General features: G+C 37.9%; 1 protein-coding gene across 2 annotated transcripts in view; it reads left to right on the forward strand.

Annotated features, from left to right (window-relative positions):
- The first annotated feature begins 638 nt into the window (after positions 1-638).
- The window catches only part of dus1l (dihydrouridine synthase 1-like (S. cerevisiae)), a 33,721-nt gene continuing 12,568 nt past the window's right edge, over positions 639-21,791 (forward strand). For both annotated transcript variants that reach the window (XM_006635384.3, XM_015356642.2), the window contains exons 1-12: positions 639-712; positions 2,339-2,584; positions 2,844-2,952; positions 3,304-3,354; positions 3,718-3,830; positions 4,910-4,992; positions 5,256-5,359; positions 7,034-7,178; positions 8,431-8,527; positions 9,330-9,418; positions 13,681-13,847; positions 14,543-14,580. In XM_006635384.3, coding sequence (XP_006635447.1) covers positions 2,348-2,584; positions 2,844-2,952; positions 3,304-3,354; positions 3,718-3,830; positions 4,910-4,992; positions 5,256-5,359; positions 7,034-7,178; positions 8,431-8,527; positions 9,330-9,418; positions 13,681-13,847; positions 14,543-14,580 — 1,233 coding nt within the window. In that variant the 5' untranslated portion in view covers positions 639-712; positions 2,339-2,347. The remainder of the gene's footprint in view (positions 713-2,338; positions 2,585-2,843; positions 2,953-3,303; positions 3,355-3,717; positions 3,831-4,909; positions 4,993-5,255; positions 5,360-7,033; positions 7,179-8,430; positions 8,528-9,329; positions 9,419-13,680; positions 13,848-14,542; positions 14,581-21,791) is intronic.

Here is a 21,791-nt window from a genome sequence, read left to right on the forward strand (position 1 = left end):
AATCTGCTTGCAATATCATTGTGATTTTCCACACAAAGCTAAAGATGCCTTTAGGCAAAGTAGGTTTGACTGGTTTTAGAATTATTTCAGTGTACTGTAAAACCATCTGCTTTGTGAAAGAAAACTGAAATATTTCAGACATTTAGAAGATTTGGTTTCAAAAACAAATAACTACAGGCATGAAATCTTGATAGTAGTTTGACACTGTTTATATATAGAAATCTATGTTCTGACCTAATTTCTCGTTTACCTCTTTTAAGTAAAGATACTGTAAGCAAAAACGTCTAATATATACCACTATGCTTTAGACAAACCAAAACAGTTATTTTTTAAAAAGTATTACATTTTTCGTCCGACGTTATTATCCCTTTTATTTACACAGATGAGCATTGTACTGAGTCAATCTTGATCTTCCTGGAGTTCGGAGGTCTAACCACTACTACCTTTTAATTAACATCAATAAACATATAGTCTATAATAACTGAATGCATGTATTCAAATATGATATATTTATCAAATTCACTGTTTTCCACTCAATGAAATCGGACTGTTGTCGAACCCAAGGCACTACTGCACCTGCTTCCTGTCGGCGGGAATTGTAGGTTACACCGTAGTTTCCAAAAGAACACGGAGGGGAAAGGAGGTGACACCCAGAAGGACTCACAACTCAAGTTCCTTGGGCTGCTGCAGTGGGGGGAAAGCTCAGTTATTGGTAAGTCTGAGATAATTTTTTTATATATATTTGGTTTAGGCAGTTACACCGCAGTTGAATTATCCGATTAAATAGTATATCGCTAAATGTAGAGGCTGTGGGGTAATTTGGGACAGTAATAGTATTATGTAGTGTCCCAAACCTGGCCGAGTTGCTGTGCATCAACGAGGGTGTACTGAACTCTGTGTAATGATTGAACTTGCGAAACATGTTTTTTTAAAACGTGAAACGTTGTTAGGGTCGTAAGGCTTACAATCTGCGATGGTGTTTGTTCTGGTCGAACAGCTGGTTAAATCACCCGAACTTTTTTTTTTTTATATTGTGAGTTAACTTGCGTGGCGAACTACTGTGCGTCTGCCTTTTCGATATTGCACCCTGTTCTCTTTGTCGGGGTTTCCTTGGAAATCTCAGTGTTGTTTTTATAAAACGTTGTGAAATAATATAATTTTCATATTTTAATTCTGCCGCATTTAGCTGCTAGACAGATTTCAGACAAGACATTGCTGATTGGTTCGCCTTGCATGTGTTTTGGCCAACAACGTTTCTACATTAAACACACCATGCTGCGAAGTTCGTTTGAGATAAATATTAAAATGAATAAATAACTCTTACATAGGTGGTAATTTACGAAATCACTGTGTTCTGTGTTCGTTATGCATACATTGATGTTGAGATATACAACATTACCCAAATGAACAGTGATGTGACTGTGACCTGACTTCTGATGGAAACCTTAGGTAACTTATGCTCTTCAAAGTTATAATAGTAGCTACCTCCGGTTTGTCTCAGATATTAATTGTAGCAGAAAATACGCAATTTTTTCTACTAGGCATCCAATCTCAGTTGTCACAGTTGCACACTCTACGACTTTTAATAAAGAAGCACGGAGGCTTTTGCGTGTGTTTTGTTGAATTCATGCACAGTAAAAGCGTTGATACATTGATGTATCAGGCTTGTAAAATACTGATGTTTTGAATCGATAAGAAGTTTGGGAAATAAGTTGTGCTCTTCCTGTTCTTTACACCAACCCTCGTGAATGTAAAGGAGAGATATTAGAATTGGTCCTAATCCTTCAGTATTTGATAAGGGAAGCGAACGGTAAAGGTAAGGTTTTAAACTAGCAAAATTCATTGGACTCCAAACGAGAGAGACCCTGAATTCTTCCAACCTGTTAATCTTATAATTCGACATCAGCATGTCATTTTTCCATACCAAGTTATACCAAGTTTTTTAAAAAACATATTTGCTGCATTGAGTTTTGGACCATGCACGCCTTTGCCTTAAACACGCGCTGTTGGGAAAAGTCCTACGTCTGTCTCACTGCTCGTCCCTTTTCCTGAGCTGCCGGTGATTGGAGGGGTGGTGTGGTGTAGAGAACAGCACTGCAAGCTTCGTTCTGCGCAGGAGCCATTATTGACAATTTAGGTTTCTGCTGAGCAGTGACTTCTGAAATATGCATTGGGCTGTATTTATTGTTATTGACGCTTGACATCATTGTGGGGGTCTATTACTGCTTTGTAATTCATTCCTGTTTTGTATGCAGTTGATGGAAATTATTACCTAAACGTGAACGCTCTTTTTTTTTTTTGAACCCTGTCTCTACTCCCCTGACCACCCGGTCTGTAGGTTGCCGCCATGCCAAAGCTTCAGGGATTTGAGTTCTGGAAGACCACTCTGAAGGGAGCTCGCTATATAGTGGCCCCCATGGTTGACCAGAGCGAGCTGGCCTGGAGACTGCTGAGCCGCAGGCATGGGGCCCAGCTGTGTTACACCCCCATGCTGCATGCCCAGGTGTTTGTCCGAGATGCCAACTACCGCAGAGAGAACCTGTACAATGAGGCATGTCCTGAGGACCGGCCTCTCATTGCACAGGTCGGTATTGCATCCCGTTGGGCAGTGCTGCTGTTGGCTGATAAAATGATTACTTTGTGTGTATCGCTGTTTCCGTAAAGCCTCTTCGTACAATCTGTACTTCTGGACTGAACAGAGGGATCATGACAGGTTCATTGCAAACAGCTTCTTTCATCATAACCCGTTTGAGATGACCCTTATGTTTCTGCTGGTGATAAGTTCTTTGCTATTTCTTGTGTCATTTTCACGGCTTGTTTTTTTCGTGTTTTTTTTTTTCCAGTTTTGTGCAAACGACCCAGAAGTGTTTGTCCAGGCAGCTCTGTTGGCTCAGGACTACTGTGATGCCATTGACCTCAACCTTGGCTGCCCACAGATGATCGCTAAGAGAGGTGCTGCAGTTCCCTGCTTTCCAGAGGCCAGGGGGCAAATTTATCATTTTCAGACTAGCTTTTCTTTAGAGAACTATTGTAAATAGACACATTTGCATACCACCAGGTCGCATATTGCTTTACAGTATACACAAATTTATAGTAATCTGCTAAAATAAACAACATGAATCCCTCCAGTGGATGCCTGCACTTTCTGTCTCTTCCCTGCTCTGTGATTAGCTCATCCAAGTAGAATAGATTTGCTTTTGTAGTCTGTTGTAATTTGTCTGCAATCCTTCATGATCAGTAAACTCTTGTATCAGACTTATATTCAATCCAGCTGGTTGACAAATACAGCTTCTTCTCTTTTAGGTCATTATGGTGCCTTTCTGCAGGAAGAGTGGGACCTTCTCCATAAAATGAGTGAGTTACTATTTTTTTCCTCTTTTTTATTAGTAAAGCAATATGTTTTAGGTCAGTGAAAAAAAGGAGAGGAAGTAAATCTTCTGTTTTATAATCTGTTAATTATATTTCTTTCTAGTTAAGTATACTGCCTTTTAGTAGTTTTCTTAAACTGTGTAAAAATGTGTTCTGTATATAATTATTTCCAAGATGGACATTTTGCTTTGCTGTGTTGTAAATATGTATAATGTTGTAGTTTTTAGATGATTGATGTTCATAGCAAGGTCTGTATTTTGTTTTAAATTAAAACTGATTCAAGTCAGTTTTTTTCTAAAATATGGTAATCCACACAGCAGACATCATCTTTATCTGATCTTTCCACAGTCTCAATGGCCAACGAGAAAATTTCAGTGCCCATCACATGTAAAATCCGTGTCTTCCCAGAGATTGATAAAACTGTAAAATATGCCAAAATGCTGGAAGAGGCTGGATGCCAGGTAACACATGAGGAAGCACATAATATCACTGCTATTTGTTGTGTCCTGTTCAATTGGCAGAGCTATTATCAATAGTCAGTATGTCATAGGTATAATTTCAGAAGGCTGAATAGAAATTGTCCTTTTTATAATTTGTTCCAATATTGTGTATCCAAATACCTCACCACTATCTACCACTCATTTACAAGGAAGACTGAAAACAGGGGTTTGTTCTGATCTCACTGTCATGTCTACTTTTGTATCTAATCAATAAGCGCTGGCTAGCTTTTGAACTCTCCAAAATCGGCTTAGGTATTTTAGCCTAACCTCAGGTAACTGGTGTCATTGAAGATACAAAGTGGAATCGGTCTTTACAGTTTTACCCCCCAAGTCATTAAGAAGCACAAAGACAATGTCATGATCCCTGTGGATTCTCGGGCAAAATTATTAATTTAGGGCAGACACACAAGATTTTTCCCAGTAGTTCAGCATGAACAATACATTAACAGGTTTGGGTAGCTACAATGTAAAAACCTTGGGATAGTGTCCAATATTCAGCTGTTTGCCAAGTATTTTTGTCTAATATCTGACCTTATGGTGATCATAGTTCAGGCTATACATTTGTTTTACTAACAACATCCCTCCATTTTCTAACTAAAACTCTAGGTTGGAAGTAGTGGTTAGAAGATGGATCAATGTTTTTAATAAAACAAGCTTAAAGTGCAATTAAGTTTCAAACGGAATCAGTTTTAATGTTACACATGCATCCATAGTTGACCTTAAATTAGTGTATTCATTTATCAATAATTTTTTTTACACTGGATGAAGGATTAAAATGATTTTGACTATGTACTTTTGTACACAGGTGCAATGCTTTAACTGTTGTGCAGCCCATGGAAAGAGTTGTGAATTGAGCATGTTTGTTTGAACCCCCAAAGGTTAAAAGCACACCTATTAAGAACTGAACAGTAATCTTCTCTAGCCTAGGTGTAAATAAACACAACAACATTGAATCATTGAATCTGTCGAGGAGACTTTCAAACTCTTGCAGTAACCTCCCCTGCAAATCCTCTAAAATGTGTGTAATATTTGTATCGCAGCTGCTGACAGTACACGGTCGCACCAAAGAGCAGAAGGGGGCCTTGACTGGAGTGGCTAGCTGGGAGCACATTAAGGCTGTCCGGTAAAATTCAGCGCTTTCATATTGTGAAGAAACGATAACTCATGAACATGAAGACACGCATGCAGTGAACTAGGAAGCAACTTCAGTTGTACAAACCTAGCAGCACGCTTCTTGTCTTATCAGATTTCTAATGTATGATCTCTATAAAAAGCAGAAGGTTATATTTAGGATGTAAATACCTCCAATTCTAGGCCAGTGTATCGTTAGTGCATTCAGTATGAAATGCTTAAGCTATGTATTCTGTGTAATTCTCCCTGGCGCAGGAAGGCTGTGGGCATCCCTATGTTTGCAAATGGTAACATCCAGTACCTGAGTGATGTTCACCAGTGTATTGAGGAGACTGGAGTGGAGGGGGTCATGATTGCAGGTAGGTGATGCTTTTGTAAGGAGTATGAGTCTGCACTTATAAAGTGCAGTGGAGGTGTAACACGTTGTAGTGCCATTGATGCTTAGTGTCTTGATCTGCTGACTTTATTCCAAAATAACTTGGGCCTGTGATTCATGAGCGAAAGTCCCAGGTTGCTGTTGCTGTTGTTTCATCAATATATTTACAGTAAAAACACCTAATAAACATTCGTTAGTATTATATCCTGATTTGAGTAGTGTAGTACACTTTGTCCTGAAACTCAAGTGCATTGTCTAATGCCATCTTTACCAGAAACATAAACTATACGGGGAAACCTTATTGGTTCCAGTTTGTTAAACATGTAGTTCAACCTTAACATATAACAATTGAATTTCCTATTGTGATTATGGTTTTCAGGATGCTGGGTAAACAAAAATAAGAGGACACATGCAGTCCACCATGTATGCATTTTCTGACATTTTGTGCTTTATTGTTTGTGTTCTCTGTGGCCTGTGCAGTTCAAGTGCATGAATTTATTGAAGAACCCTTGATGCCAAGACAGACTATAAGACTATACCACCGTTGAATAAAAACTGAAAATCATGAATGAATTCCTGTATAATTTTAGATGTATATTTTCTCAAGCTAATGGGGAATTGAATCTGCCCGGCATTTTTTTTGTTATTTGAGGAAGTCATTTTCAGATGTGTAAAATAGTTAAATCTGTGTTTTAACCTGAAATCTTAAGAGCCCAGCAAAATCTTTAAAAAGACTAGCGAAAATGTGGCTTTTGAAGAAAAGATTTTCCCACATGAAAAGTAGCTACAGATGATGCCTCCAAGACTCTGTGAGCTGCAAAGTGAAGATTTATTTTCTCTCACCATGTTTTGGTTCCTTGTAATAGAGAGATAAGGTAAATAGTTTTGAACGTATTTGACCTGTACAGTTTGTGTCTGCCGGTAGGGGGCACTCCTACTCCGGATCTTTTATAGATGCACTTTGGACAAACACTGCTTCAATTCAGCTGGAGTGAAACACATCAGATAAGCTTAGCACCTTAGATGGCATTTCTGATAACGTTAATTTCATTGTCCTGACTGAGAAATGAAAAATGTGCCATTAAAATGCTATTACAGGCAGAAAAGACTTATGCTCTTAATTTGCTCATACGGTTTGAAGGTAATAAACGAACACATGAAAGTAAACAGTCTCAGCTGTGGGATTGGTTTTCTCTGATTTAAAATAGATAACTCCAAAGTAATTCAGTTCTTGAACATTTTCCCCCGAAAACATTTTTTTAAAAATGCATTCTCACAATTTAAAATTGACAAGGATGGTGTTGCAGCTGTAGTTTTGTAGATGAATATTCTAATGATAACAATATTAGGTTAATTTGTTCAACAGTAGTTTTAAAATCTATTTGAGTGCCAGACCTAAAACATTACTAAAAACCCTGCTAATGCTAGTTTATCTCCTTGCTTTTTTATAGCTGCTGTTTGAAGATTGGCAGTTTGCTGTATGAGTATTGTTGATAAAATGCCACGGAAACTGCCTGAAGTCTGAAGACTGGCAGCGGGCTTTGAGCCTGTTCTGCAGGTTTTCTTGTCGGGTTTGTTGGTGTGGTGATGGGTCTGGGCCCCGGGTACTGTGAGACCATGGCTGCTAGATTCACAGCTCTCTCCTTTGCTTCTGCAGAGGGCAATCTGCACAACCCTGCTCTGTTTGAGGGCCGCAGCCCCCCGGTGTGGGAGATTGCTGAGGAGTACCTGGAGGTGGTCCACCAGCACCCTTGCTCCCTATCATACGTGCGTGCCCACCTCTTCAAACTGTGGCACCACACGTAAGCACCCTGACATTCTGCTGTGTTGCACAGATGCAAGAGCGCAGTGCTGTTCAAAAGTTTGTTGGCAGCATCCTGGTGTGCATTTCCTGATGTGTCAGCTTGCACATTGTATTTCTTTGTTTTTTCTAAGCAAGCAGTTACTTTAGAGATACTATAGTTGTTCCAAACCAGTATGAGTCAACCAGTGTGCCACCAGACATGAACAGGTGTGTTGCAGAATTGCGGAGATTGTGTTGTCATAGGTGTGTGGATGGTGTGTGCCACACAAGTCATTTACTAAAACAAATGTGTCACAGTTTGGAAATACTGCCCTAAATAACCATTGTGACCAAGGTTTTCTAAGAGTTAAGTGTTGACTGTTTGAGGATCTATGCATTGATTATCATATGCATTGTTACTATTTGCCAATCAAGTGACAATTACCATTTTAATTGTAAAACAGCTTTGCAAATTTGTTTCCTCTGTGGCTGACAATTTTCATTCATTTTCATTACTTAATGAGAGCTACAGCTGTTCTTCAGTTTGAAATGTCAGTCAAATCAGTCATTATTATTATTATTATTCTAAGCCTATATCAGAAAACCCATTCTGAAAAATAATGTAGCTTCAATTATTAGGTTGCTTTTAAGCATTCCTGTTTTTGTTTTTTTTAACTAAGTGCTTTCTTACAAATATGCACAGCACAGCATATGTAGACAGCTTGAAGTTTTTCTCCATATATGTAGTCACGCATAAGGTGGAAATACTTCTTGGGATGTATCCTTTTTGTATCCTTATGTGGGGTTTTCCCATCTTTATCTTTAGGTCCTCTTCGAGTTGCTCCTGTAAGTATTAAGACTGTATGGGTTTGGTACAAGCTACCACACCATGAAGCTGATTAATCTGGCTTCTTTCAAGAAATGTTCATCTGAAATCCTTGGATTCATTGCTAGCAGCCAGAAGAGCTAGACAGACTCTTCTCCTCTTATTCTGTCTTTATATTGTATTTCAGATCAGGTTTTTCAGATCGGAGAAACGTACTGTCCTGTGAGCTCACACTAAATGGGGACTTGGCATTTAAGAAATGGGACTTGACCATGCGGCTTAGTAAAGTCAATCCATATAGCATTTTCAAAGAGCTCCATTTTCACATGCATTACAGAACCATTTGAGATATAAGATTACAAAAGTGTGAAAAAAGGTGTTTTTCTGTCTCCAGAATGCAAGTGCATTCATTGGATAAGTGACGAGGGTTTTCCTCTCCTCACAGGCTGCAAATCCATCAGGAGCTTCGAGAAGAGTTAGCAAAGGTCAAAACCATCGCTGGAATGGCGCAAGTCAGCCAAGAGCTGAAGAAACGATGCCAGGTACCTTATGGGCTTAGGGCCCTTTTTTCAATGTACATTTAAATTAGTTGCAATATATTCCATAATGCATTATGTAGCACATAAAAGCTGTATTTGCTTGATCACTGTGATAACATAATTAATTTCACAATTTTACATGTGAAATTAAGCTTTAGTTACAAAAAATACATGCAATAAACATTGCCCATGTGTAATCAGAAAGCCTGTTGGCACTTGTGAGGTTTATTTTTCCTGGAAAGGGTTGGAAACCTGGAGCCTGTCCCAGTAGCACAGGGTGAGGCCATGCCCTAGATGCCAGTGTATCATAGGGCACGCACACACAAACACACAGGGACTATTTAGACCAGTTACCTCAGCCAGCATGTTTTTGGATGGTGTGTGTAAACTGGAGAAGGATGGATGAAATATGCAAACAGTAAAAAGTGCGGAGTCAGACCCAGGGCCAAAGAGTTACAAGCACTAACTACCAGGTTACCTGCAACATAATCACTGCTAAATTAATATCCTGTTGCTATATTAACTTTTAGGCTTAACTTTTTTTTTTACTTTCATATGCTTATTGCTTCTGTGTGACTGTTTTCTGGGAATCTCTAGAGATGGCTATAAACATGATTTGGCCTTAGATCTATGGTTAGAGAGGAAATAAGGTATCAACTGCGTCTAGTACAAGAACTAATGGGCATAATTGGTCATTACGTAGTGAAACTGGTTAGATCTATACTTTATAGTGTTTAGATCTAGGGGGGTCTTATTAAGCTTATATTTGTTTTAAGAGTTAAGATGATTATTTTCATTTATCTAGGAGGAACTAGCTAATCAGGTTGAAGGAGAGAAGCCTGCAGGCGGGCTCCTATTCCCTCATTGGATCTGCCAGCCGTACGTCAGACCCGGGTGAGAATGTCGCTACTCCACAGTTCTACTGTGGGTCATTGCAAGGGATTTATCCTGCTGAAATAAATACCTGAAGGGATTTCACATATGTTTGGTTAAGTGAGCTTCAACATCAGTTTTTTTTTTTTTTTGGAAGTGCAATTTCTGGTCTGGGATTGTTCTGAGACACTTTGTGCGTGTTTATTTCTATAATATCAGCCCCACTCAGTCACTAACACTTTTGTATTGACTGGAAGAGTAGTTATTGTTCTGCTTTTTGTCCATGAAAAAGTTAACATTTTCTACTCAAAAATGCCAGTGAATCCAATGTTTTTGTTGCCTAGGTTCTGATCCACATTTGAACAAATTCCAAATGGTCAGTTTAGTCCGTGCATTGAACTCTCCTGTCCTTCACCTTCTATTGCAAGTGGAGAGTCTTCAAACTTCTTTTCCAGGGAACCCCCTGAACAGCTATTTAAGTCACGGCAAGAGGCCACTACAATCATGGTCCATCAGAAACTTCAAGGTTTTTTTTTCCCTGGTATTTAGAAAACCCTGATATCTCAAGTGATGTCAGTCTCGGTTTTTAATCATGGAAACCTAAAATACTTTTTCTAGCTTGGTGAAATGCAGTTATTTTTACAAAGAAAATAAAAACTAAAAAAGATGGCTGCTGTAAAAATAATGGCATAATATAGCTGGCAAAAAATAGGGACTTGACTGCTGTTTTTTTTTCCCACATTTTCATTTTCTAGTGCGTTTCCAAGCAAACGTTGGAGGACACTGTTTGCATTGTAGGTTGTTTAAAACAATGTCATGGCTCTTCATGGAAAAATTAAGTTTAGGTACAAAAAAACAGCAAAGGCTGTGAAAGACATCCATTCTTATGTTTTATTTATTTCCATCAGTAAATGTTTTCCATGCTCTTACAGTGAGATATTAATCTTTTTTTACTCATTTATTGCATTGCGTGTTAATGCTTCAAGTCATCTTAATCAGCTTATTTACTAAGCACTATGCAAATATTCAGTCATGTGCCTTCATTTAGTGAAGGTTTATAAAACACTTAATCTAGTCTAAAATAGTAGCTATATTCTTATATTTTGAAGTGTAATGCTGCCTGTGCATATGTTTGTATTAATAAATTCAAAATGTATTAATACAAAAGAGTTAAAGGCATTAAAATATATGTAGTGCTGGTAAAAGCAGCTAATCACCCTGACTGTAGTTTACATGTGATGAAAGCTTATAAATGCATTTGTATTTTTCTAAAGCTTATGACTACTTTGTAGCAAGCATTTTCATTTCTTTCTCCTCTTTGAAAGGTCAAGAGAACCTGAAATGACATTGATTCTCTTTCATCAGCTTTTAATGAATGGCATTCTTCGATAACTGTTTGTGGGGCTGTGACACGCTGCTGTACAGAAATGTTCCTTGGACAGTTTGCAGCGATTTTATGGACGTCATTCATCACTTCCGTTTGAGAAGCAATGACCTGTCTATATGTAGTAATGTAACGCCATATGTGGTGTTTCCTCAGAACAGCCAGAGGTGGTTTCACAAATTGTTGTTCTGCTCCTGATGCGATGGAAGAGTTTATGACAGATTACATGATTATTTTCTGTCTTAAAAAGCAGAAAGATCTGCATAGCCTAAGTAGCGTTTTCTTTCCAGAGTACGAAGGTTCAGCCAGGCTGTTGTGACATTGTCACTGCGTGCTGAAGCTCAAAATTAGTTCTTCTGATCAGTTCTCTTCCCTGTCCCTGTTGCAGTCTAGTACAGACTAGAGTAGAAGCAAATTGTGATATTCAAGGATTATTCCTTCAGACCAAAATGTTCTTGCTATTTCCTGAAAACAATTGTAAGTTTCAGTGAGCAGATGAATGTGTCTGAGAGAGAACAAAATGTGGATGCAGAATCAATAAAATTAGAAAACGGCAAATGCTGTTCTCATGTGAAGAGCTTCAGGGATCACACTAAGTGCACTAGTTGGTAAAATAAGGTTTTGGAAGAAATTTGTTTTTCATTAGGTTCTATTTGACTATTTTACACATGTTGAAGCACATTGTGATCCTTTTGTATCTTCTTTGCAGAAGGTGAACTACAGTACTTTTGAATATATTACAATGGTGTAGTTTATTTTTATTTTTTTTCAGGAAAGGAAACTTTAGAAAGAAAAACTGTTTACATCCAGATGCCAAATGTCAGTTTTATTGCTTTTACCTTACCTATTTAGTGTATTTACTGTGAAATATATTGGTAGTAGGGACATCACCAGATCTATCTCACAAAATAATATTCCTGTTACTTCTTAGAAAGAAGGGTGCTAAAATTACACAGTATAAAATCTGTAGTTAATAGCAGTGTTACCACCTTCTAGCCTGATCTTGCCAGTCCTAAGCTAAACAAGGCTGAGTCTGGTCAGTGCTAGAATGGGAGAACTAGGGGAAATCAAATTGCTGCTGCAAGTGGTCTTTGACTAGTCTGAGCTCTTCAACCCAGATGGAGCAAGTTCAAACCTGGGTTCAAGCCAATTGCATTTAATTATTCACTTGAGAGCCAACATGCTCCTCTCAATACGTGCATTAATTTTTCCACTTGCTTCAAGTCCCGAAGCTCTTAAGAGGAGAGCTGTCACTGACTGGAGGAGTAGTGCATCTCTCATTGATGGCCTGCAGACTCCAGACACGTCTTGGCGTCACTGTTTTTCCAGTGCTCTGGTCACAGTCAGTTACTGAAATGATTAAGACTAATATCTGAGCCATAGAACACTGTCCTACAAGTGAGGAGCTTCACTATTTGAGCTCCTCACAAGCCCCTTTGCAATCCTTTAGTCCTTGTGGGAGTTCGTGTACATTTTTGGGTAGTGAGAAGAGGCCTCTGGCCAACAAAAATCTGCTGTCCTCACTTTGATTTGAAATTTGTGGTGGGCAAGCAAATCATATTTTAGATTTTGTCAGGATCCTGCTTTCTTGTTAGTGGGATTTCTTTGCACAAAATGCAGGTATTCTGATACTGGGCTGTTGGCTGTAATCCAGTTTAGACTGAGTTTCAGATTGATTCAGTTCCTGGACAAATCTTTAAAGGCCTTGATCTCCTTTAGGAAAACTGCACAAGGAATCGATATTAAAGCATTTCTCTCTTCTTTATTTACACAGATAAACTATCCCCAGCCAATCAGATTTATTTCCTCTTCATCCAATTAATCAGTTTGTGTGACATCTTTACCTAATGAGATGAACTGCAGGGAAAATTTAAAATATATTTTTCTAGTGCACCGTCTAAATAAATGAGTGAATTTCTTTCAGTTTACGAATTTAAAATGAGAAAATCAATTTTCATATATATTGAAGGTGAGGATTAATATTTTGATGATTGCTGGTGCTGAATATCACTTCTGATCTCTCAGTTAAGCTCAGCAGAGTTTCACCTTTTTAATCAGTGACCAAGCACACCCCTGGAACAGTATTTGATTTGATCAGTTAAAGATGTGTTAAGGAATAAGACTTTACAAAGAAAAAATGATTAAAAGAACAATAATGATGTCCACAAAGATAGATACAGTATGAAGGTTTTATGGAAGGATGTGATTTTTCTAACTAAATGGGAAAAGATCATTCTTGTGGTGTTTCATTTAATCAGATAATGTTTGTGTTTTTTGTAATTGCTTCCTATCCATTTTAGACACCGGTAGACTTCCTACAATTTTAATCATTTCAGGAAAGAGCTGTTATTTTCACTTATTTTTAGCACTTCTTTAGCAGGAGGTCTGTGTCAATGGTGAATGTTTTCACCAGTGGGTATTTTAGGGCTGTTTGTGCACGTTTCTCTTTCTTTCCCTATACTTTACATATGGGTTATGCATATGTTCTTTGTTGTTCATATTTACTGACAGTAGGAGTTAAATCACAATTTATGGATAAGAAAAGATCATTTAAATGCATTTAAAGTTTTTTTTTATTTAGATGTGATGAAACTCCAAATTGTGAAGTGAAATGTGATCTTTATAAAATTCAGTAAAATCTCGTGTTTAAAAAGGTGAAACCTAATCTGTCTTTGCAGGGTGTTGTTCATAAAGGGGGTATTTGCTTCTTCACTCTGATGGGTTTATGTGAGTGGCAGTATTTGTATATGGGCAAAGTTAGGACCTTGTCATTACCATTGGAAAGACTGCTGTTTTGGGTTATGAACCTTCTGTATTTTGGGAAATCGAAACTGTGAATCGCACCATTTCTATTCCAAACACCATTGTATTAAAATGCAGCTCTTTTCCAATCCTCCAGGCCTAAGGATGTGCAGTGTGAAAATGGGAAGTCTACAGCACTGGCAAAGTCTGTGTGTGTAAAGAGAGCTTTGGAGGTCACTGAGGGTAGCTCCGAGTTCCTGTCCAAGAACAAGCAGAAGAAGAAAGCTCGCAATCCCAACAAGAACTTCAACCTCGAACAGAAACGTGAGTGAAGGATAGCCATGTTGCCCTGTGGTGTTAAACTGGAGTGTTGGGTGATCTGCGTTATGTATAGTATTTTGGAGTATCTGAGGGATGATAATCTGCTCTTTACAGCTTGGAGCACAATCATCTCCCCTAAAACTAGAAGAAAAGAGTTTAAATGTCTGTACTTAACCATACGCCTGCTCATTTATCAAAGTGTTGTGATTGCTATCCTCTTATACACCAGTTTCAATGCACTTTTTCAGTACATCCAGATCTTTCATTAGCTGAGTCATAGTTAACTTTTTTTAACAAACTCTTGTTACAGAATATCTGCTGAGGAATAGGTTAAGACCATGACTTTCACTACTATGCTATTAAACAGTTTCTAAATAATGCCTATTTATTTAGTTTTATTAACTTTTACTGGTCTTTGTTATACCACAACAAGCAGTGAATATAAACAATTTTGTGAATAATATAATGGTATAGAAATGACAGATTATTTGTATACCTTGTTATCCTTGACATGTTTACCCTCACATATCTTACTGTGCAAACCTCCGCATTCCATTATCATTCATTTTGTTACGATTGATTTGCTTTCAAATCAAAAACTAATTGTTCCACAAAGTCACAAGTTACAGAACTGCAGCCCACAGAGGACTGGCTTTGGAAGTGATAGAATAGGTGATATGTTTCTCTTGTTTTTGCAGCAAAATACATCAAGTGTGAGCAGTGTGGAAACCCAAAGGTGAGTGTCTCTTGTTAATAATGACCATTGATGAGCCCCAGGTCTATTGGCAGGAGTTGTGCTGACATGGTGGCTGCAGGGAGTGGCATTAGGATTTACTGTTGCTGGAAGGTGCAGCTTTGGTGTCAGTTTACATTTTTTAATTCTTCTTGAGGTTTATCTACCATTTGTTCTTTTTTGCTGCACTGTGAAGCCTAACAGAAACAAAAACAATTAGATTTAAGCAGGGCCTTTTATGGCTAGAGCTTGCATTGACAAAATGGCATATGAATTGAGCAGATTATCTCTGAGTTTCAGCATTGTAGCTACTCTTTCAAATATCTGTATATACTTGCTAGTCCTATTCCTGTATGCCTTTCATTCCTTCAGTCCAAAGACTGTCCTTGAAGTGCTTTATGCAGCAGAAGTATAGCCTTTTGAAAGGACCATGATGTCAACTAGAAGGATATCTTTTACAGTGACATACTGTAATGAAATATTGAGCATTTTCATGTTTATCTTACAGCAATCATGGCGTCTTGTCTTGATCCCAAATGTAGGAAAAGCCTCTGGACCATCGTTAACTATAATTATTTTCAATATTGTAATTTGTGTAAACTACATCTCCATTTAACTGCAAAGAGTTGCTGTTTTGTTCAACAACTGGACGAAAAAAGTGTCATTCAAGAAACGGTTCGCTGTGGGAGTGAAATGAAAGTCAAGTAGTCTCTCGGACTAGTGAGCAGAAAAACACTCAGCAGCTAGGATTTCAAGTGAAAAGCATCTCACTCTTGTTTCTTGATTAGCAGACTATTCGAGTTTTAACTGGGAAGCAGAATCTGCCAAAATTAAAGGATGCCACAAGATGAAAAAATGCAGAACCTTGCATATTCATGTTGTATGGTTTTAGCAGGACTTCTGCTCTTAATTCATAAATTGTTTTATGGCTGTGAGCAGAAATTAAATGCTTTATTTGAATGGCCAGAATTTATGTAATCTTTTTCTTTCTCTAGTGTTGGCAAGGATGTACACGTCAGTGATGTTGCATTGTTCTTGGGTGACAATTTCAGCATATAAAGTGATGATTTTGAGAGTGCTTGTAATTACAGGCCAGCATTCATATTTTTCTTTGAGCAAATGTTAAAAGGTCATTCATTCAAATACAATCATGGCAGAAATGGATACGTATTAACTGCTCTGTGAAACATCATTTTGGAGTGTGCTCCTGGTGGGAGGGCTCATTGCAGCTGTTGATGATTATTTTAATGCTGATTACTTTTCTGTATTTTAAGGGAGGACTTACATAAGAGGTTTAGACACTAATCATTTTGTGATGATTTATGGTTTTCTTTTTTCCATTTTAATTAGTTTCCCAAGCTTTCAGTAGTGTATAGCTTGTCCTGAACCGGTAGATCACTGTAATTAAAATGAGCAGCAGCAAGACATTGCTTATGATTGCTGACACTATCCTTTCACTTTCCAGGCCTTCTAGCAGAGACAAATTCTCACCTAAGAATTCAAGGAGGCATTTTCAGATACATCATACATAATAATTACCCACATCTGCAGTTTGTTTTTTAAAGGGAAACTGCATTCCCAGATTCTCAAGCGGGTTAATAAATCTCGGTAACAACATACATTTTACAAAAGTTTACATTTTTAGCTACATATCTTAACATATTACCTTTTGTTATTGATTTTTACATTGTCTAGAATATATAAATGATGTGTCAAATTAACCAAAGTCTTTTTCATAAGTAGCCTCTTAAAGCTCAGCATTTCCTATTTTGTATTTTCAATTTAAGTTTTTGGTAACTGCTTGTAATGCACTGCACTTGTCCACATTAATCTTCTTGGTGTCTGTTCAATTTCCAATTTTTTTTTAATTTTAGTTGCAGCTTCTATAGTCATTTTTTATCCTCTTGTTTTGGTATCATCTTCAAACTTGACAAGTGTGCCAACTATACTAGAATTTAGATCATTGATATAAGTCAGAAAGAGTAGTGGTCCTAACACAGACCCCTTTGGAGTTGCACTAATTGCATCACCCAGTTGGAGTATTCACCCCTTATATGTACTGTTTCTATAAACTAATTCTCGATCCAAACATGCATTTTTTCAAATATGCTACAGCCTGTAGTTTGAGAATTAATCTTTTATGAAGAATGATATTCTTGTGAAAGTCTAAACATGCTGTTGTATACTCTGTTTGTCAGTTACTATTGTTGCTTGTTTGAAGAGATCTAACAAGTAAGTTGAGCAGGATCTACTTTTTCGCATAAGTGATCCCCAGGATTCAGTTTCCATATAGGTGATCCTCTATTAATTTGTTTACGGATTGTTTTCATAACCTGACATGTAAAGGATTCCAGACCTATTTCTCTGTAATGCATGTATTCACTTTTGTATCGATGGGCACTGGCACTACATTAGTGATTTTGAATGACTGTTGGAGGAGTGGCATCAATGGCTTATGAATTACATGTCTTATTTCCTTAAGTACATCTGGTAGATTACAATTGGGTCCTCCTTTGTTCTTCTGTTGCCTAATATAGGTTATTGACTTCTTCCTTAGCAAATACCTGAATGCGTAAAATATTCATTTAGTATATCAGGAGTTTACCAGGAATGTGGAACAGAGTCTGTGGTTATTAGACATGAATCACAGCATCAGGTAAAAGATATATCTTGAATATCTTGCATACAGACCTTTTTTGGCTCACTTCATTTCTGTGCAAGAGTATGTATGAGTTCTGGTCTTACTTTTTTTTTCTCTTTTCTCCCTCTGTCCAGTTGGTAAATAAACAGCTAGGTACAGAACTCGTGTCTCTTGTGTGACTATAAAATATAGAGAAATGATTAGTTTGGCAGAAGTATTATTGCAAGGCTGTTAGGAATCCATTGTTTAGTTTAGAAATGCTATATAAATGTAAATCATTGTGGGAACAGAGAAGCCTACACAGTGGTAAGTCATTGCAGGTGAACAAAGCAAAATGGTGTACAGACTTTGAATCCATAAAATGTCGAGGTTCTTTGAGACAGTTCTTTTTAAAGGCACATCATGAATGTAGGAAATAATGGGTTCTGAGATTGGACATTTATAATTAAAAATGAGTCATCTCCTTAAACCCCTTTTTTAATCTTGAAAAAAATGTATGCCTTTAAAAGATAAATTGTGTTGTCGGTGAGTTCTGTAATGTAAGGCAGTAAAGGAGATGAGTGTTTTGATGTTACCATAAAATAATGTTTGATGAAGACCTCCTTTATAAAGGTTAAATGCAGACCTTTGTGTAAAAGCCCAGAGATATTTCCTTATAAGTCACGTAAGTAGCCTTTTGTTGTCATAATTGATTTTTTTTGCAAGCTCTGCATTATATGGTTAATATGTTTTGCTAAAATCTAATTAAGTGAAGATGTGTATGCAATGATGTACTTGTTTTTTAAAGGGAGAAATGAAATTGAAAAAATCCAGAAAATGAGAAACTATATGATGAAAATGAAAAACATCTGACAGTTTCTTAAGTTGGTATCTCTACCTGTTCAAAGAAGACAGAAAGTAGGGTATTCATCATAGTGAGTTGCTAAGACAACATTGTGCCATTCACCTTGTTAATAATAATAATAATAATAATTGCTTACACTTATATAGCGCTTTTCTGGACACTCCACTCAAAGCGCTTTACAGGTAATGGGGTCTCCCCTCCACCACCACCAATGTGCAGCATCCACCTGGATGATGCGACGGCAGCCATAGTGCGCCAGAACGCTCACCACACATCAGCTATCAGTGGGGAGGAGAGCAGAGTAATGTAGCCAATTCATAGAGGGGGATTATTAGGAGGCCATGATGGGGTAAAGGCCAGGGGGGAAATTTGGCCAGGACGCCGGGGTAACACCCCTACTCTTTTCGAGAAGCGCCCTGGGATTTTTAATGACCACAGAGAGTCAGGACCTCGGTTTTACGTCTCATCCGAAGGACGGCGCCTGTTTACAGTATAGTGTCCCCATCACTATACTGGGGCATTAGGACCCACATGGACCGCAGGGTGAGCGCCCCCTGCTGGCCCCACTAACACCTCTTCCAGCAGCAACCTTAGTTTTTCCCAGGAGGTCTCCCATCCAGGTACTGACCAGGCTCACACCTGCTTAGCTTCAGTGGGTTGCCAGTTGTGAGTTGCAGGGTGATATGGCTGCTGGCTGTTCAATGTTCAATTGTTCAATGTTCAACAATTGTTCAACAAATGTTCAACAATTGTTCAACTGTTCAATTGTTCAATGTTTCAGAATTTTTCACAGCCTTTTTAATTAGCATCGAAGCAAACAGTGGATGAGGAAGTTAGCACAGTGGGTATAGAGTAATGTGAAAAGTGAATGGTATTTGTGTAATGTGAACACAGCAGATGAACTTACTGCAAGCAATTATCAATGGCATTTAGCAGATAGCTTGCAATAGACCCTGTGTCTTCTGTTTGTTCAGAGCCAGGAATGGACGTCCAGGAGATTCCATTCTGATATGAGGATATTGGCAATGTTGTGGCACATTATCTTGTGGCAAAATATGACTGCATTGTAGAGCCAGCTAACCTTAATGCTGTAAGTACAGCCTGTCAGTTCAACTGATCATTTCAGAAGATCTTGATCAGTCATTTCCTCCTACTTCATCTAAACAGACCTAGGTAGTATGAAATGATGCTGGTTTTAAATATTCCTTATTCATTGACTATGTATTCATTCAGAAACTGTAGAAACCTCTGAGAAATTGTGTGCTTTCAAAAGCTTTTGAATGAGCTCTTTCCCAGCGGTTCTGTGTTTCATACTTTAAGGTTAATGCCCGCATGTCCTGATTTAGCATGTCAGAGATTTGTTTGCATTCAGGATAGGAACTGTAAATGTGGCGTAAAGCAGTCTAGTACCTTGCAGTAATTATATCAAACCCCTTGCCATTGTAAGAAGTGGCTCAGAATTTCATATTTGAATGCTTACGTCCTTACTGAATCAAATAAGATTACCAAGGTATTACTAGTTTTAAAATAGTTAAGGACAAAACTGAATGGTATGGATAAGTGTAAGGAAGGTGTATTTTCTGAGCTTGCTGACTCCAGCCTTTAGTAGTTCTTGATTTTTTGTCACACATAGGCTTTGACGTTTTTACAACTTCAATCCAGGTCGTGAGGGAGACTTATTTATAGCGTGACTCCACCAAGAGCAGGCCCCACATTGCAGTCTGGAACAGCAATGAATGAATCAGTAATAAGAAGATCTGTAGTGGTGTTTGAACTGAAAGCAGGGTCAGGTCACCCAAGAGAAATGTACCTTTGAAAGTGTGATGGGTAATTCTTATCTGTGGGGCAATCCTAGTTCCTGGTTGAGTTTACCAGGATTCTTTCATGTGGATAAGGCTAGCCACCTGGTTACTATCCAAGGTGTGTTGGAGTCATGGTGCTCTAAAACAGTTTTTTTCCCCATATCTATGTAAAGTTACTTAATGAACAGATATTGTTGCACAGTGTCTGTTTGTAGGCTTTTGGGACAGGATTTGTAGCTCTGTACTTCACATTCTGGTGTAGTGCCACAGACTCCAGCTACATTCTTTTTCCAGTTTATTTGAACAAATAGGAGTAGTAAGTCAACTATTAAAATTAGCCATCGAAAGTAGCCATTCATGTTCAACTTATCTTAAACAGTCTCAACACAGCAGGAGTGAAAGCTTTTCATTCGATAATTACTGAAAGAGAAAAAAGTCTGTTTCCCCTCTCAGCAGGTATAAAACCCCTGTGCCTTTACATTTTGCCGAAGAGGAAACTGTGTAGCCCTGCTCTGTGCTTTTTTGTGCAGGTCACAATGACCTCAGCTGAGAGTGGAATCGGGGAGGCTTTTCTTAGCAGGCTCAGCTGAAGAGCAGTAAACGCATGGTTTGAAACTGTGACGTGTTTTCATCGGCGCAATTGAGAAATGCACTGCACGGAAGTTTAATGTTTAACCTTCTGTTCTTCTGTGCTGACACACCAGGTATTTAAATCTTCATTCTGTCTCTCATCACCTGTGGCAAAGCTTTCTCCACTAACCCGAATGTGTAATACATGAGAAGCCATTAAAATCAAAGTAAGTCTTTTTCCGAGAACAGTTTTGAAACCTCTAGTGCTCTCTGAAGGTTATGATGGTCTTCTCTTCATGAACAAAGAGTGACGTGGGAATAAGAAACGTGTCCTGTAACTGTTGTGAGAATGTTGAACATTGAAAAGAAAATTAGTTATAACTTTAACAGTTTGAGCCCTACGACACCTTTTTGCAACTTAACTATACAAAAATTAATTGTAGTTTTATTTTTTAAATGATACATGATTTCTAAGAAAGCTTTTAAATGACTAAATGGGGAAAATCAGATTTTTTGTGTTTTGCAGAATCTTCTCATATGTTTGTCAAACTAAAATAGTTTTGAAGTAGCTTGATGGTTCCTTTGTACTAAAGGATTTGGACAGATTCTCCTTATATTACTTGTTTCTGGGTTTAGCTTGCTATATGATCCACATTAAGAGAATTTATTTTACTCGTGTGCCAGAGAGTGAGGCTGAGTGGTATCTGTCTTCAGCATTTTGCTATCCTTCACCGCACAGGGAGAGAAAATTAAGTTTGCATGCCACAGTTTGATTTAACAGGAGACCTGAATTCTGCTGAGACCCAGTGCTAATAAACCATTGCATCTCAACTCAAAGGTAAACCAGACATGCAAATTGTACATGTTTGCAGCCAAGTTCTTCCTCTGAGGACTCCTACTTTTCCTACTTGGCTACACTATCAGCAAAGAGAGAGGATTCTGTTGATTGTTAGCACATTTTCTCTCTAATAAAAGGACAATTGTGTTCAATTTCAAAATAACGTGTCTTTAAAAAAAATAGGCAATTGAAGTGGTGTTGAAGAGATCTGGAATGTCTTTCCAAACAATCTTGTAATGCTAGGATCCTGACCAATTAATTTAGATTAAAAACTTTTAAGGAATGTGTGTGTATACCCTGCGATAGACTGGCATCCTGTCTCGGTTGTAGCACTGCCTGTCCTCCTTTGCCTACTGGGTTAGGATTCAGCTCAGACAGTGGTCACCTGGAGGTTGCATAATTGGGCTAATTATTTATTATTTATAATTAACTGTGTAATTGTAATACTAAGCTCCAAGATGTTTTATGGAAACTATACCTTTATTTCAGTGAATGTTCAGAGTAATCAACTGTAAAAAA

The sequence above is a fragment of the Lepisosteus oculatus genome, chromosome 9, assembly GCF_040954835.1.
Source record: "Lepisosteus oculatus isolate fLepOcu1 chromosome 9, fLepOcu1.hap2, whole genome shotgun sequence".
In the NCBI taxonomy this organism is placed as follows: Eukaryota; Metazoa; Chordata; class Actinopteri; order Semionotiformes; family Lepisosteidae; genus Lepisosteus; species Lepisosteus oculatus.